Source organism: Phycodurus eques, chromosome 3, assembly GCF_024500275.1.
Source record: "Phycodurus eques isolate BA_2022a chromosome 3, UOR_Pequ_1.1, whole genome shotgun sequence".
In the NCBI taxonomy this organism is placed as follows: Eukaryota; Metazoa; Chordata; class Actinopteri; order Syngnathiformes; family Syngnathidae; genus Phycodurus; species Phycodurus eques.
In genome coordinates this window covers 21,501,974-21,520,000 of record NC_084527.1, presented here as the reverse complement: position 1 = coordinate 21,520,000, position 18,027 = coordinate 21,501,974, and the positions used below count along the sequence as shown (strand labels likewise).

At 40.7% G+C, this 18,027-nt stretch overlaps 2 protein-coding genes across 3 annotated transcripts in view; one reads left to right on the top strand and one right to left on the bottom strand.

Annotated features, from left to right (window-relative positions):
- cep120 (centrosomal protein 120) overlaps window positions 1-8,970 on the top strand; it is a 42,423-nt gene extending 33,453 nt beyond the window's left edge. Inside the window, exons 17-18 of the mRNA XM_061672467.1 lie at window positions 7,393-7,529; window positions 8,143-8,970. Coding sequence (XP_061528451.1) covers window positions 7,393-7,529; window positions 8,143-8,338 — 333 coding nt within the window. The 3' untranslated portion in view covers window positions 8,339-8,970. The remainder of the gene's footprint in view (window positions 1-7,392; window positions 7,530-8,142) is intronic.
- A 370-nt stretch (window positions 8,971-9,340) lies between these two features.
- prdm6 (PR domain containing 6) overlaps window positions 9,341-18,027 on the bottom strand; it is a 33,229-nt gene continuing 24,542 nt past the window's right edge. For both annotated transcript variants that reach the window (XM_061672486.1, XM_061672487.1), the window contains one exon: window positions 9,341-13,128. In XM_061672486.1, the coding sequence (XP_061528470.1) occupies window positions 13,005-13,128 (124 nt within the window). In that variant the 3' untranslated portion in view covers window positions 9,341-13,004. The remainder of the gene's footprint in view (window positions 13,129-18,027) is intronic.

Sequence of the window (18,027 nt, the reverse complement as noted above, 5' to 3'; positions counted from 1 at the left end):
TCCCACATCCCAAAAACATGCATGGTAGGTTGATTGAAGACTCTGAATTGCCCGCAGGTGTGAATGTGAGTGTGAACGGTTGTTTGTTTTTATGTACCCTGCGACTGGCTGGCGACCAGTTCAGGGTGGACCCCGCCTCTACCCTATTGGACTGCCCAGTTTCAGTTTTTGGTTTCGGTCAATAATTTTTATTTCATTGCATCACTAGTCCAAACTTCAATTGGAATTGAGGTTTGTACATGTGTTTAAGTCAACTGGCATAGAGAAAACTTCATATTTGTAAGTTTGGTTTCAAACCATCATGTCATCAAACCATAGATAGCACGAGATACACAGAAAGTTCCCAAACCTGTTTTCTGGGATTGGTCACGTGACGTTCCACATATAGCGACCTCATCCTTACAGGGCCAGGCCACTGGCCCTCAATGATGTCAGTATTTTTATTGTGATTGGTTGGTCAAAGCAAAACTTGTTACAGCCAACCTTGTCTAGCAAAACACACCTGTTGCGATATTGCATCATTAATACATTTAATAACCAGCATCTCTGGAGTGTAGGGGTGTAACGATTCATTTAAACAATGGTTTGATTCCTATCACGATTCATGGTTGCGATTCGATTCAAGGACGACATTGGTTCATCTAGAACGATATGATTCAGTGGCGTTGCTAAGCAGGTGGATTAGGTTGGATGCAAGCCTCGCTGAAGGCCCAGGCACCAAATGCATGGCCCGCCACTGGGTTTGACCTCAGCGTCCGAGAATGGGAATTAGTGGTGGGGAGCTGGTGGGAGATGAATGACTCGATGAGTTTTTGGAGCTTTTCTCTTGTTGGAGGACATGACCTCGTCTTGTCCTTGGCACCGCGTCTCGGGAACGTTTGTTATTCCAGCAATTAGCCCGAAGACGCTCGCTAATCCAGACGGCCAGCCGCTCCTCGGGGAGCAGCTTGTGTCAACACGCGTGCACGTGAAGCATGTTTTTCTCCGTGCGCTGATCCTGCCTATCTCCATTTTTCCCATCCACCGTCGGCTGGAACGGCGACAGCCTCCATAAGAATGTTTTTTTCCCACCGCCTGGTGACAAACCGGCTTCTGTCCATCCTATGTCTTCCATGTATACCACCACAAATTTCCTGCCACTTTCCCTTTAATATCTCCTTACATTCTCGCATCCGTCCGTTGAAACTGTCCCCAACAGTGTCCCAACGTATCTCCCACTTTCTCTTCAATGTCTCACTATTCCCGCTACAGTTGTACCTTGATATGAGTCACCCGGTTTACGAGTTTTTAAGATGCGAGACGTCATTCAATCTTTTTTTAGCAAAACGTTTAGATCTGCGTGTGGATGGTATTAGTGAAATTAATTCAACTTACCTTCACAACAAGCAACGGTTTGACAGATAGTGAACAAATCTTCAAAAAGAGGCTTTAATCTGTTTATAGCCACTTAAAGTTGAGGTTTACTGTCAAACTAAACATAAAACAAAAAAAAACTACTCAAATGTTTATTTGAACAGGAAAAGCCAAATGGACTCAAAACTCTGGACAACACCCGTCCATATAGCCGGGACAGTGAGAAAGTTGGAGTAAGCGAGTCATCAACAGTATTTATTAAAGTGATTAAATTGCAAAATAAAGTAATTTAATTACAGTAAGTTAGCACCCATTATTTCTGTCATGTTGTAATGTTGATTTGAACTAAACTTATGTCAGTGGCCAATCCTTGAATGCCCCCTAGAGGTCATTAATGTTTTCACTTTTGTCTAAAATGCTAGAAAATAATTTTGAGCTGGGATGGGCTCCAGCGCGCCCGCAACCTTAGTGAGGATAAGCGGTACAGAAAATGGATGGATGGATACAGTACTAAGTATACAGTACACAAGTATATACAATAAATGAAAAAGTCATGTAAATGGACACATAGCTCCATCTTGTGATCGGATCGGTGATGGGTTATCATTTTTTTTAAAGTTGCTGATCGGTGATCGGCCCCAAAAATCCTGATCAGTGTAAAGCCTTATATATATGTATAGATAGATAGGAGGGAAGAGAATTGAGATCTACCCTCTCGACCTGTCACGGTGCAGCTAAGGAAAATTGGTTACGTCATCAAACTCACTCGCCCTTTTTTTTTTAAACAGAAATTGCGTCTTTAGACTCTCTTTTCCTTCGCTCCCGTCGCAGTACTCACCCCCACCCGGCCCCTAAAGGTGTACACTTATAATCACAGATATTAAAATACTAATAATTAAAACCCAAAAAATTATAAAACGTCCTGGGGTGATCTAGTGTCCCCCAGTACGGCACTGATCTTGAGATATCAAATGGATAATTGAAAAGAGAAAAATATCTGGGATAATAGTTGTGTTTTCCTCTTTTAAAAGGTTAAAGATTACATTTTGAAATAAAATGATCTAAATTCACCCTTTTTTCTCTGGGTCATTATTTTTAATAGGCAAAAAAATAATAATAATCATCAATATCGACTCATATGAAATACTTAGATTGTGATATATTTTCACCCATATCGCCCAGCCGCGTGTGTATTTAACTTTTGTCCGAAGACACCAGCCATCAAGAAAACAAAATCTTAGGAAGTTCGGCTTCAAACAAGCATGTCATAAATCCTTGTTATGCTCGTTAGCATAGCATACACGGGGAGTCAGCTATCCGGTTTTCCGCATTGGTCACGTGATGCTCCGCATATAGCGAACGAAACTTGCATCAATGTCACAGCGTCCTAACCCTTTAAGTGGAGCAACACATTTATACTAGGAGTGCTCCGATCAGGGTTATTTTTTGGTGCCGATTCGGATACCGATCATCCCCGAGTGAGATCTGCCTATCACTGCTGATACCGTTCATATTGATTAGTTGTAAATTCTTCAATTTATCTGTTAAGTGCTATTGGCTATAAGATGTGAAGTTTGTTTGGGTTTGCTTCGCAGCTCTTGTACGCCTGCGCAATGTGAATGGCGGAGGGGCGATTATGGAAAGAATAATCACAATTACAATTATTTTGATTGATACTGAGATTATGATTAATAAACATGATCATTCATTTATTTCAAAACTTTGTATTTATTGAACTACCAAAACTCAATTCAAAATATAACTTAAAAGAACAACCATAAAATAAATTGGTACCAAGTAAAATAATCCATCGATCCAGTTTCCATACTGCTTAACTTCACTAGCGTGCTGGAGCCTATCCCCGCTAACTCTGGGCGAGAGGCGGGGTACACCCTGAACTGGTCGCCAGCCAATCGCAGGGCACATATAGACAAGCAACCATTCGCACACACATTCCCACCTATGGGCAATTTAGTCTTCAATTCACCTACCATGCATGTTTTGGGGATGTGGGGAGACACCAGAGTACCTGGAGAAAACCCACGCAGGCACGGGGAGAACATGCAAACTCCACACAGGCGAGGCCGGGATTTGAACCCCAGTCCTCTGAACTGTGAGGCTGATGTGCTAACCAGTTGTCAACCGTGCCGCCCAAGTAATATAATAACATATTCAAATAATATAAATAAAAAATGAAAGAAAATTAAATGGTCATGGCTAAGAGCGTGCCAATGCTTTTAGCCATGACTGTATTGTCTATTATATTTATCTAAAGAAATCCTCTCATTATTCTGGCCTCTAGCATTTTGATAATCCTATTTGACCTAAAACAGGAAAACTTTAGTCTGATTTCATTTCGCAGTCAGGAATTTAAAAAGCCTGTGTTTTTATCCAGTCAATGACTGTTCCTGCTTTGTGTGGCTTGCCCTCTTTGGGGCAGTGTGGTGTGGTGCATGCATTGAGCTACTTGTTTACTGCAAGCTAAAAAAAAAGAGTAGAAGAACAAAGTCGCTAATTAACTTGAATAAACTCGTTTTTCACAGATTAGAGGGAGGCTGGAACTGATTAAAACTAATTCGCTGCCATTGACGGACTTAGAATCCAAGTATCCATGCTAAGTGGAAGGGCTGGCAGTGAATGTTAATGACAATTCCATTCATTTAATTGGCGAAAGATGATTTGAAATATGAGTTTTGTGTTATGAGCATGGTCACAGAATGGAATAAACTCTCATCCCAAGGCACCACTGGTGTTTCCCTTCCATGTCTCGCCACAACTTTGCACCTCCTTTCCAGTACATTCTCACAATGTTACTTCTTTTCCTCTGCATTTTTGCTCATCTCCATCATCTGTCCTTACACTTTTTTTTTTTGCACCCGCCGATGTGCCGCAGGATTTCTCACCTTTTTCCGCCCACAGCATTCCTGCCTTTATCCCACATCCTTGTGTGCCACAAAATTTGTTTGGTAAAGAAAAGTCAAGACTATTGAAACCCACTTTAAGTGTGAGGTCAGACTTATGAGGCTTTGATTGCTTTATTAAAGCGTTCACTTTGAATTTACGGCGCACGTCGGCATTAAAGGAGGGCAGAGCTTTTTTGTTTTTGCTTCGTGATTAACGAGTGGCTCGCCGAACGCCGAGCGAGTAGGACGACAGAAATACGACTTACCGACGCTTGTTTTTTTCTCTTTCTCTCCCGACTTGTCGGCCGCCGTGAGAATTCCTCAGTTCCTGCTGCATTTTTCTCACGGTTTCATGAAAAAAAAAAAAAAAGTGTATAGTGAAATCCTCGTTTATGGTGGGGGTTACGTTCCAGACTCACTAGCAATGGATGAAAAGCTGCAATGTAGAGAAACCATATTTAAAAAATAAGTGAATCTCACACAATTTAAGCTTATTAAAAGACCCATTTTAAGTATTACTTCGTGCCTTTTCTCACTTTCTCGCTGAGACTCATCACTTTGAGGGATAACTCAAACAGTTCTAAATTCTCAAAAGCAAAATGCGCTTTCTTCAAGCTGTTTTTGTTACTCCCAGTTGAACTTTACTGGAAAACTGACACATAAAACAAAAGAGAATCAAACTGTATATTTCAGCACCAAAATATTGAATTAAACCATATAATTAGCTGAAGCTAACATATAATGCTAAACGCTATATAGTCAGGCTGATGGAAGTTAGCATAGGCTTGCTTTGGCAGACAATGACTGTTTTTTTTTTTTTTTTTTTTTTTAAATAATTTTTTTTTGGCGGGGGTGGCGGCTGGCTCCTGCATTGGGCCCTGTTGGTGGCTGTGGCCCCCATGCTCTCCGGGGAAGGTGGGGCCGATGGCGGCAGTGGGGCTCGCTGGGTGTATAACCCCAATTGCAATGAAGTTGGGACGTTGTGTTAAACAAATAAAAACAGAATGCAATGATTTGCAAATCATGTTCAACCTATATTAAATGAATACACTACAAAGACATTTAATGTTCAAACTGATAAACTTGATTGTTTTTAGCAAATAATCATTAACTTAGAATTTTATGGCTTCAACACGTTCCAAAAAAGCTGGGACAGGTGGCAAAAAAAACTGAGAAAGTTGAGGAATGCTCATCAAACACCTGTTTGGAAAATCCCACAGGTGAACAGGCTAATTGGGAACAGGTGGGTGCCATGATTGGGTATAAAAGGAGCGTCCCTGAATTGCTCAGTCATTCACAAGCAAAGATGGGGCGAGGTTCACCTCTTTGTGAACAAGTGCGTGAGAAAATAGTCGAACAGTTTAAGGACAATGTTCCTCAACGTACAATTGCAAGGAATTTAGGGATTTCATCATTTACGGTCCATAATATCATCAAAAGGTTCAGAGAATCTGGAGAAATCACTGCATGTTAGCGGCAAGGCCGAAAACCAACATTGAATGCCCGTGACCTTTGATCCCTCAGGCGGCACTGCATCAAAAACTGACATCATGGATATCACCACATGGGCTCAGGAACACTTCAGAAAACCAATGTCAGTAAATACAGTTCGGCGCTACATCTGTAAGTGCAACTTGAAACTCTACTATGCAAAGCAAAAGCCATTTATCAACAACACCCAGAAACGCCGCCGGCTTCTCTGGGGCCGAGCTCATCTAAGATGGACTGACGCAAAGTGGAAAAGTGTCTGTGGTCCGACGAGTCCACATTTCAAATTGTTTTTGGAAATTGTGGACGTCGTGTCCTCCTGGGCAAAAAGGAAAAGAACCATCCGAACTGTTATTGACACAAAGTTCAAAAGCCAGCATCTGTGACGGTATGGGGCTGTGTTAGTGCCAATGGCATGGGTAACTTACAGATCTGTGAAGGCACCATTCATGCTGAAAGGTACATACAGGTTTTGGAGAAACATATGCTGCCATCCAAGCAAGGTCTTTTTGCCCCTACTTATTTCAGCAAGACAATGCCAAACCACATTCTGCACATGTTACAACAGCGTGGCTTCATAGTAAAGGAGTGCGGGTACTAGACTGGCCTGCCTGTAGTCCTAGACCTGTCTCCCATTGAAAATGTGTGGCGCATTATGAAGCGTAAAATACGACAACGGAGACCCCGGAACTGTTGAACAGCTGAAGCTGTACATCAAGCAAGAATGGGAAAGAATTCCACCTGCAAAGCTTCAACAATGTTGTTAAAAGAAAAGGTGATGTAACACAGTGGTAAACATGACCCTGTCCCAGCTTTTTTGGAACATGTTACAGCCATAAAATTCGAAGTTAATGATTATTTGCTAAAAACAATAAAGTTTATCATTTTGAACATTAAATATCTTGTCTATGTAGTGTATTCAATTAAATATAGGTTGAGCATGATTTGCAAATTATTGTATTCTGTTTTTATTTATGTTTAACACAATGTTCCAACTTCATTGGAATTGGGGTTGTAGTATTGTGATGCCTCGCTGTCAAAAATGACACGATTTCACATATTCTTAGTATCGGTACTTCCGCGTAGAGGCTGACATTTTTTTCGGGATTCCTACCAGGTCCCGTTGGAGTGAATCTTACTATTAGTCACGTGAAAGTAAGTCCTCAGGAGCCAACCATAACGGTAGGTTTCCACTCCCATCGATTCTCATAAAAAAAAAGGGGGGGGGGGATTCTGTAAAATTTTGGCTGGGGATTGGGAGGGAATGGGATCAATCTCTGCGGCAGTGGGAGGGAGCGTAAGTCAAAAGCCACTCCCTTGTCAGCCTCTATTTCTGCGCAGTTTGGCAAAATATAAGATAATTGTCTTTTATTTAAGCAGTGTTTTTTAGTCTCCTGTAAAATATGGACAATATTTGTGTGTGGAAACTGTAGCGCACGTTATTCATCCTTCAGGGCCACAGAAACAGTACGGCAAGCACGCAGGGACAACACCTCAAACAACAATGGAAGACACCTAAACAAAGAGAATTAAACATTGTAATCTCATACCGGACCAAATTCCTCATTTGATTGGATGATGAAGGACGATATGTTACCGATGAGTCCATGAACCCCGCACTGTTGTCGCGTGCGTGTTGCACGAGCAGGAGAATGCCATGATGCTTCTGAAGAAGCAGCAGGCGGAGATGGACGCCATGAGACTGCGCTCCGCGGCCACCGAGGAAAAGGAGGCGGTCCGACAAGAGCGACAGGAACTGGGAGACATCATGAATCAACTCAACAGGTGACCACCTCAAAATCAGGCCCAAGGTGCTAATGTCTCCCCAAGACAGCATTCCCACAACTTTACGCTTTGGTCGTACTGCATTCCCGCCTCTGCACATCCAAGGTCTCCCCAGTATTCCCAACTGCATTCCTGCCTCTGACCATCCAAGGTCTCCTCAATATTCCATGCCTTTCTGCATTTCTAAATATTTGCCCAACTTTCCTGCCTCACTCCAATTTCTCCCCAATATTTTCCCGCCTTGGCCCAATTAGAGTCGTCCCTCTCCCCCTCCAATGTCTCTCGAATATTCTTTTTCTCCTCACTCCATCCAATTTGTCCCCAATATTCCGCACAATTTCCCACCTTGGGCCTACTACATTCCCTTCTCTCTTCATCAAATGTCTTTTTTTCCCCCTATAACATTCTTAACATTTTCCCTTCCATCGCTCATTACTTTCAAACTTTACGACTTTCATTACTCTGTACTGTACCACTACCTACCTCCCATTTCCTTCCTACGTCTCCCCAATATTCCACAACTTTCCTGCCTCTTCCCCACAAACATGCCTGCTTGGATCCCACAACATTTCCACAATATTTTTCATAATTGTTAACTATTTCTCCCTACAAGGTTGAAGCAGCAGGGGGATATAGGCCCGGCGACCTCAGCCCCGGCCCCCAGTTTGAACCATAACACCGAGGAGCACCTGAGCCGCCTTTTGGAGGAGCGTGACACGCTTCTCCGGACTGGCGTCTATGGACACGATGACCGCATCATCGCAGAGCTCAACCGGCAGATCGGCGACGCCATGGCTGGCGCCAGCTGACGGCCAGTCGATGCACAGGCAGGTTAGATCAGAGCAGGAAACGTGTTGCACTCAGGGAAGTGTTAGCCACCTTATGCTAGGCTAGGTTAATCCTGACAGCTTTTTAACTTGAAAGTACCATGTTAATAATCACAAGGTCTTTCATTTATTTATATGGGTTTTGGTGTCACGTGACAGAAGGCGCTACGGCCTTGCCGAAGACATTTTCTTGTAAAACCTAACTTTCCGTTCTTGATTTTCAGAATTTAATTATCAATAAATGGGACGATGTTTGCATACAAGGAGGTATGTGTCTGGCCTCCCATCTGAAATTAAACAACCAAGTCAATTTTCTATCTGAATATTGATGAAAATCCGTCCAATTGTGACATCGTAATTTGGCTAATTTACATAATCACGCCCTTCATCGAGTTTCTTCACCCATTACTCGGCAGCTAGACTGGGTGAAGAACCACCATTTCCAAGCGACTACATGGAAGCACCATCAAGCCAAAGCCAAAAGGTAAGCAGAGCTGCACTGTGTGTTACCAGCATAAGCGGCACATACTCAAATGTTCGAATAAGTTGTCGACGTGGTGGCGCAGAGGTGTATTTGTGGCCGCTGCGTGCACGACAATAAGTGACAAAGTGTAAATTGGGCAGCTTGGTGATGAAGTGCTGCGCCTCCAGCAGAGAAAATACAATCAAATATTAAATGACATTTGCTTTACAAGCTGTCACTAAGTATTAGCAGATGGCTACATTGGCAACACTTAATAGCCCTCGCTTCGTAGCTTCGACCCCGGTCATCACGGTTACGAAAGCCGTACACTGCATTTCCATGAGACAGAACCGCCCCACTAAATCTGAGTGATTTCAGGTACATTGGTTGTCAAATGTGCTGTCTTTCTGTATCCTTTGTGCATTTTCACACAGCAATGTCAGAAAGCTTGTAGTAGCACACAAAAAGAAAGGATTAACATTTGTGAGTTGACAAAATGGACTCTTATTTGAAGTTCGGTTTCTTCAGGTCTCACTTTTTTATTTTTAAAATCATGCAAACATGAGCGAGACAAAAAGCATCAGCATTTGTTTGACGTTCGTTTTTTCTTACACAAAGTCATCTTTGTCATCATCAGCAAATAGCAGCCACTTCCTGTTCAGTTCAACACATTTAAGCGGGGTATACGCGTACACTTTTTGGTTTGCTGTCTTTGACGGCAAGGGAGGGAAAAATGTTCAAAATGGGCTTGATTATCGGCTTGTTTGTTAACCCATTTAAACATTACGTCATCCCACACCACAGTAATCGCTCAGGATCATTTTTTGAGAAACACCATAATTGGTCGGGGAGTCTTACCTAAAATTGGCCCGATTATCAGTATGTTTGTACCTACTTTACGATTTCCGATCAGATTGGTGAGTAAAGATCACTCTTAACACACCTCCCTAACCCTATCTTTCGAGACATGCGATAATCGGGTCTTTGCCAACTTTGATCGAAATGGGGTAATCTGACACAAAATCGGCCCTTTTATCTGTACATGTGTACCCTGTTTCCGCCTTAAGAGTTCAAACTTGATTGTTCATTCACTGAGTTCAGCTCTGAAACAGGAAGTGATTGGCTGATTGATAAAAATAAAAAACTAAACCTAAACAAACATGAAAGTGTCCGTGATGTCAAAGTGACACAATGGTCCAAAACTTTGGTGTGTCGAGTGTGTATTTTCTTCTTTTGGGTAAAAAATAAAATAAAATAAACACACGAAAAAAACATTGATGACGAGCGTCTTTGGTCACGTGAAAATGCAAACAAAGTTAAATAACATAAGTCAAAGTGCCGCCAAGATAAATATTATTTTTATTTCTTTGTCCATGACGTCAGTGACGTGTTTATTTTGGTCTCCGCCTCCCTTTTTTCATGTTGTTTTTCTTTTCTTTGTCTGCAAAATATCCAAGATAAAGTCCAACAATCTTTGGTTTGCTGTGAGGTGTCAAACCTTCTGTGGTCTGGTTTAGGGGAAAAGTCTGAAACAAGTCATAGCTGCAGTAAACCTCCTTGCCACAAGAGGGATCCTCTTTTAAGATGTCTTCTCCTTAAGGCTGCTCCCCTCGAGACCTCAGAACTTCATGAGAACTTTGGTAAAACGTCAGTGGAATGTTAGTACATCTGTAGAACTTCAATGGAACATTAGTAGAACCAACTTTTTTGTAGATCATCAGGACATTTGTAGAAGGTCAGGAATTATATTGTAGCACTGTGGAAGAATTTTGGTAGAACTTGTGGAACTTTTTATAGAACTTTGGTAGAACTTGCAGCTATGGAAGGACTGCAGTGAACCTTTGGAAGAACATTGGAACTTAAGTAGAAATTAGGGAAACCTTTGGTAAAACATCAGGAGGATTTTGGGAGAATTTTTGTAAAACTTTGGAAAAGGTTTGGTAGAACATCAGTGAACTTAAGTAGAACTTTGTTAAAAGACCAGTTAAATTTTAACATTTTAGAAGAACTTTGGTTGAACATTAGCAAACTTCAGGAGAACTCATCATTTGAATTTCAGGGGAAATTACGTATAACATTAGTAGGACTTTTGCGGAGCTTTGGTAAAATATCCGTTGAATTTTGGGAGAATTTTAGTAGAACTTGGGAAGATGTTCAGTAGCTCAGTAGAACTTTGATAGAACTTGGGTTGATCTTTGGTATAACAACTTTTTGTTGTTGTTGTTTTTTTTGTTCCCCCCCCCTCTGTTAGGTCAAGTAGAAAGGAAGCTCTGTATCCCTTTTATGCCGGAACAGTTTTACTGTCACTGTGGACTTTTTAAGCTGCCACTGTGGTTTATTTGTATTCTGGTGGCTATTTATTGAGAATTACAGTCCATCCATCCATCCATTTTCCGAGCCCGTTATCCTCACAAGGGTTGCGGGAGTGCTGGAGCCTCTCCCAGCTGTCATCGGGCAGGAGGCGGGGTACACCCTGAACTGGTTGCCAGCCAATCGTAGGAGAATTACAGTCGTTCAGAACAAAGTTTTTAAAGGGGAGTGACAGAAAAAAAACAAAGGACAGTAAAATGGTAACTAAATGATATAAGAAAAGAAGACAAAAGACAAAGCACCAGCTGTAAACAAGATGAGGAAAGTAAAGCATTACTTGTACAATGACACATGGGATTCGAGTGTTGTATGGGTCTGTTGTGTGTGGGGGGTGGTATCATTCCGATAGAACTTTGGTGTAACCATAGGAAAACTTAGGTAGACGTTGGTAAAACATCAGTGACATTTTGGGAGAATTTTTCAGTTCAGTAGAATTTTTCAGTTCAGTAGCTCAGTGGAACTTTGATAGCACTTGGGTTGATCTTTGGTATAACAAGTATCATTCCGATAGAATTTTGGTGAAACCTTAGTGGAACTTAGGTAGACTTCGGTAAAACATTGGTTGAATTTTGGGGGAAATTTGGTATAACATCGGTAGGACTTAAGTGGAACATTAGTAAAACAGCAGTTGAATTTCGGGAGAATTTTTGTTCAGTAGATCAGTAGACCTTTGGTATAACCAGTGGTATTTTGATACAATTTCAGAAGAGCTTTGGTAGAACTAAGTTGGACTTTATTAAAACATTGGTTAAATTTTTAAAGAAATTTTGTAGAACCATCAGAGGAACTTTAGTATAACATTGGTAGAACTTAATTAGAACCTTTGTACAACATTGGTAGAACTTTGGTGGCGATTTGGAAGAGATTTTGTGGTACTTTAGTAGAACTTGGCTAGAACTTTAGTAAAACATCAGTTGAACTCTGGAGAAATTTTTTAAAACTTCGGAAGAACTTCATTAGAAGATCATTGGAACTTCAGTGAAACTGTTAGACCTTTGATATAACCAGTAGAATTCTGGCACAATTTTGAAAGAACTTTGGCAGAACGAGTTTTTTAACTTTGGAGGAAGTTCGGTAGAACACCAGTGGAACTTTGGCATAACATTAGAAGAACATTGGTATAACACTGGTACAACTTAGGTAGACATTTTTTAGAACATTAGTAGAATTTGTGGAAACTCAGTAGAATTTTTGTACAACATTAGTAGAACTTCAGTGGAACTTTAGTAGATTTTTATAGGACTTTGGAAGCAGTGGAACTTAAATTAGTGATATGTAATTTGGAAGAGCTTTGGTATATCATTGGTAGAACCTCGGTAGAACTTTAGGTAGAAAGTAATGTAAGTAAGGTAGGAATTTGGTTGAATGATGGTAGAACTACAATAGTTCTTTGGAAGAACTTTGGTATCGCTTTGGTACAACATTAGCAGAATGTTGGTGGAACTTTGGTAGTGGTTTTGTATACCTTTGGTAAAACCCTGGTAGAACGTTGGTAGAAATGTGTTAGAATATTGGAAGAACTTCAGAAGAGCTTTGGATAAACTGGTAGCACTTCAGTAGAACATCGGTTGAACCCTGGTGGAACGTTGGTTGAAATTCAGCTTTGGAAGAACTGGTGCAGAACTTTGGTAGTAGTTTGCTGTAAGTCAGTTCCATGAGTGGTAAACGACTTTTGTCTCGTTGGATGTGAGCAGCGGTAGAAAAAGCCAGGAAGGACTATGGAGGCCAAAGGGAGAACATGAAGAAAGCACGTTTGTGCTTCATCCGCCATGTTGGGAGCATGGTGGTGGGGTTCGGGTTCTGTTATGTTGTGTTCTAGTCCACCTCTATGGACTCCCCTCCCGCTGATCCTTCGCTGTTGGGTTTACATTCGTTCGGTAATCTCTGGTGACGGCTCAGCTGTGTGGCCTGAGTGAAACTGCGATCGCAACGCTCGCACCTAAACAAAAAACAAAAAAATCAAAACAAGAGGACCGTTAGTTACCGAAATTGTTAAACACAAGCACTAAAACCCTAACCCTTGTTTAAAACCCCAAACCAGGAGTCAAACCCTTATTAAACTCCCTAACAGAGGCTTGAAATCCTGACTCTGACTTGAAACCCTAACCCAAATTGTACTTTGAAATCGTAACCCTTTTTCAACACATGAAACTGATTTCAAAACAACGTGCCATTCAAGCTAGGATCGCCACTGCACACATGCACTGGTTTTTGTTTTTGCTGAGTGCTGACTGACTTTTTGAACTTTTAAGTCGCGATGACTAGCTTAGTTCAACTGCCGATTGTTGTGGCAGCTTCGGGATATACCTGGCTGCGTGTCCCCTCAGAAATGTCTTCTTAGGTCGCACAGTACCACCACGAACGTAGACGTGGACCGCGAGGACAAGGCAATTGCCGAGATGTACCAACCTTTGCCGTACTGTGGGCATGTTTACAATCTGCGGCGCACTGCTACTGATGCAGTCGTATCTCTCACCTTTTCCAACGGCTATCCGGTTGCATCGGTTTGTCGTTCCAACCCTACTTGAAACCCTACTTTGAAAACAACACTCTAGTTTAACACACTTAAGGCTAACTTGACACCCTACTTTAAAACCGAAACCCTCACTTGAAGCCCTACTTTGAAATCCTAACCCTTGTTCAATACACTAAAAGCCTAGCTTGGAACCCTAATTTGAAACCCCTTACCCAGGCTTGAAAACCTAATTCGATCGCCTAACCCTTGTTTAAAACCGTGATTTAAAATCCTGTCCTTTGTTTGAACCCTGACCCTGACTGAAATTCTATTTTGAAGCACCAACTTGAAGCACCAACTTTGTTTGAAACCCCATATAGGAAACACCAACTCCTAATTTGAAACCCTAAACCTGGCTTGAAACCCCAAACCCTCTCTTGAAACCTTACTTTGAAATCCTAACCATTGTTAAACACACTTCGCTGAGCATAAAACCCTAATTTAAAACTCTAACCCAGACTTGAAATCCTAATTTGAAACACCCTTTGTTTAAAACATGAACCCACACTTGAAACCCTAATTTAAAACCCTGGCACTTGATTAAAAAGCCAAAGCCAGACTTGAAATCTTTCTCTGAAATCTTAACGCTGGCTTGAGACCCTAATTTCAAAACCTTACCCTTTTTTTTTTTTTTAAATCCCTAACCCAGGCTTAAAACCCTCATAATAAAAAATACATTTTGTAATAAGTGTTCTCGTCTTCAGTTCCCTATGTAACGTTTGACATATGTAATGTGTTGCATATGGTTACGTATCATACGTGCTTTTCTTCCAGTGTGTACAGCACAACTATCACGAAATTAAATTACCGGTAGTGTATCATGATGATATTGCAATGATGTCGTATTGTAACTATGGAATTCACACCCCTGAAATACACGCGCGTGCGCACACGCACACACACACACCCACACACACGAACACGAACGAACGAACGTACGTGATGAGTGTGTTGTCGAGGGTGATACAAATTGACACTACAAAGTGTGTGTGAGGTCAACGGAGCAGTCAGCTGGAATGCTGCTGTGATCTTCTCACTCTCACACACACACACAAACACACTCATCAATAATCTATCAAGCCAGCTGCTGAGGGGAATTCCCATCTCACACACACACACACACGCACACAGTGTTACACCCAATTGGAAGCCTTTTAATTCTGACGGGGTGTGTGCATGTGTGTTATTGATTCGTGAAACAAGTCATATGTTAGATGGATGGAAAGGTTTTTATTTTACACCGACTAATAAAAATAACGTAACTTGGCGCAAAAGAAAACATCATGATAAAATAACACGTCATAAAATATGTGATAAATAATGACTTAATGAAGACTGTTAGCATGTTATCAACATTGGGAAAGAAACTTGCCTCTTATTTCTTTTATTTTTATTTGATGTTGTTCATTAAATTTTATTTATTTTATTTGTGTATTTTGTTACTATAACGTGTTTATTTTGTGTTCAATTTGGTCATACTTTTAAATATGATATTGATTTAATTTATTCAATTTAATGTATTTATTTTGATTATCCATTTACTTTGGGTATTTGTTAACTAGTTGATCATTTTGTTTTATTTTCTTGATTGAATATATTATATTTCATGTATGTATTAAACTTATTTTAATCATTTTTAAATGTTTATCATTTTTAAAAAATTGTTTATATATAATTATTTCCTTCTTATTTTGTAGTCATCAATTAAATTTGTTTATCAATTTAATTTATTGCCTTTGTTTTACTGATTTCATGTATTAAAATATTTTATTCTACCCATTCAATTTTTTAGCTGGGATAGGCTCCAGCACACCCGCGACCCTAGTGAGGATAAGCGGAACGTAAGGTGAATGAATGAATGAATTTAATATCCATCCATCTCTGCGATTGGCTGGCAACCAGTTCAGGGTCTACTTGATCCATGCATCCATTTTAAGCGGTACAGAAAATGGTCGCCAGCCAATCACAGGGCACATATAAACAAACAACCATTCACACCTACGGGCAATTTAGAGTTTTCAATCAACCTACTACGCATGTTTTTGGGATGTGGGAGGAAACTGGAGTTCCCGCAGAAAACCCGCACAGACACAGGGAGAACATGCAAACTCCACACAAGTGGGGCCGGGGATTGAACCCCCGGCCTCAGAGCTGTGAGGCAGACACTCTAACCAGTCCTACCGTGCCGTCCCCAGAACTGTGAGGCAGATGTGCTAACCAGTTGCCCACCGTGGGGCCTTGTAATTTAATTCTATTTCATTTCAGAGATTTACATTATTTTATTCATTCATTCATCTTATCTATTTAATTAATAGCATTCAATGCATACAATTTTACTCATTGAGTCTTTTTTGGATTTATTTCATTTCTTTATTTTAGTATTTAAGTATTTCTATGTATTTTATATCCATTTAATTTGTGCTATATAATACATTTATTTAACTATTATATGGACGGCTTGGCCGATTAATTGGCTTTAATCGGTTTAATCGGCCGATATTAGCCCGCTTCACATCAGCAGAAATCAGCTGATTTTTTGGGGGGCAAATATATTTTTTAAACATTAACACATTAGACCAAAATAATGACATTCAAACAAACTCCCCCCCCCCCCCCCCCAAAAAAAAAAATCTGCCGATTTTTCTCTTTGGAAATACTAAAGGACAAAGTATTGTAAAACAGTCAAATGTTCTGCCTGTGATTCATATCTTTATTGTTGTAAGCGTTAAGCAATCCAAAATGTTTTTTATTTTATTCATCATATTTTTTTTAAATGAATCAGCCGATTAATTGATTATCGTGATTTTATTCTGAAAATATCGGAATTGGCCTAAAAAAAATCCATATTGGTTGAGCCCTGATTGTTTTATTTGTTTGTATTTAATGTATTTCATTGGATTGGGTAGAGCACGAGGACCTCGGCGTGCTCGTTGTTCCGAATGATCGCCATCAAAGTGGTTGTCGTGTCCACTCAAAGACACGATGACATGACAACGCTTTCATCGGCCGGATCAAACACACACACACACGCACGCACACACTGGTTGTTAATGGCACAAAGGTTGATGTGACCTCAACACCGTCCTTCCTAATTGCGTCCGAGCTGCCGCCAAATGGGATCCATGAGCGACGACGCTAACGGGACCCATTAACACGCTGCTAACTTCAATTTGACGTGACGAGCGTGCGGCGGCTACTAACGAGCACCCGGGACAAAAAGATCGCTGACCACGTCGATCGCGTATCCACGTCAGATAGGTTTGGGCTTTTAAATTAGGGGGTCCAGGCTGGGCTAGGGTTTTAAACAAGGCTTTCAAGTTTGTGTGAGAGTTGCCAATGAGGGTTCGAAAGCTAGGGTTCGTGTTTCAAAATGGGCTCAATTCCAGGGTTAGGATTTCAAGCCAGTGATAGGGGTTTAAAGGTTTTTAAAGCAGGGATAGTGATTGAAGCTTAGATTTGGGTTAAATTAGGGTTTTAAAACGGGGTTATGGTTCTGAGTCATGGTTTGGAGTACGGTCTCAGGTCAGAGTTATGATTTCAAATTACTTTTAAACCAGGGTTACCGTTTCAAATCACGGTTTGGAGCCAGAGTTAGAGCTTCAAATTAGGGTTTCAAAGTAGGGTTTGAAGTTAAGGTTAGTGTTGCATGTCAGGGTTAAGTTTCAAACTCCCCCCCAGTGTTAAGGTTTCAAACCAGAGTTAGGGATTCAAGCATAGGTTTAGTTTTCATGTTAGGGTTAGCGTTTCAAATTTGTGTTTTAAGACAGGGATACTCAAGTTAGGGTTTGAAGCTCGGATGTTATGGTTTGAGGTCTGGGTTAGGGTTTTAAACCAGGGTTATGGTTTCAAATTCGAGTTTGAAGCCAGGGTTAGGGTCTCAAAGTAGTGTTTCAAGCAGGGGTTCGGATTTCCAGTGTAGGTTTGGATTTGAAGTTAGGGTTTCAAGCAGGTCTACAGTTCCAAATCAAGATTAGGGTTTCAAATTATGGTTTGAAGCTAGGGTTAGAGTTACAAAGTAGGGTTTTGTGTCAGGGTTGGGCTTTAAAACAGGGTTCATGTTTCAAGATAGGGGTAGGGTTTTAAATCAGCACAAGGGTTTTAAATCAGGATGAGGGTTTCAATTTGGAGTTAGGGTTTCAAATAAGGATTTAAAGTCAGGATTGCGGTTTAAAATTAGGGTTTTAATTTAGGATTAGGGTTTCAAGTGAGTTTTAAATCAGGATTAGGTTTTCAAAAGGGTTAACGTTCATCTATTTTGGAATAAGGCTTTAAGATAAGCACTGTGAATATTTTGTATGCAGAGCAAAGAGAACCAAAAGAGGA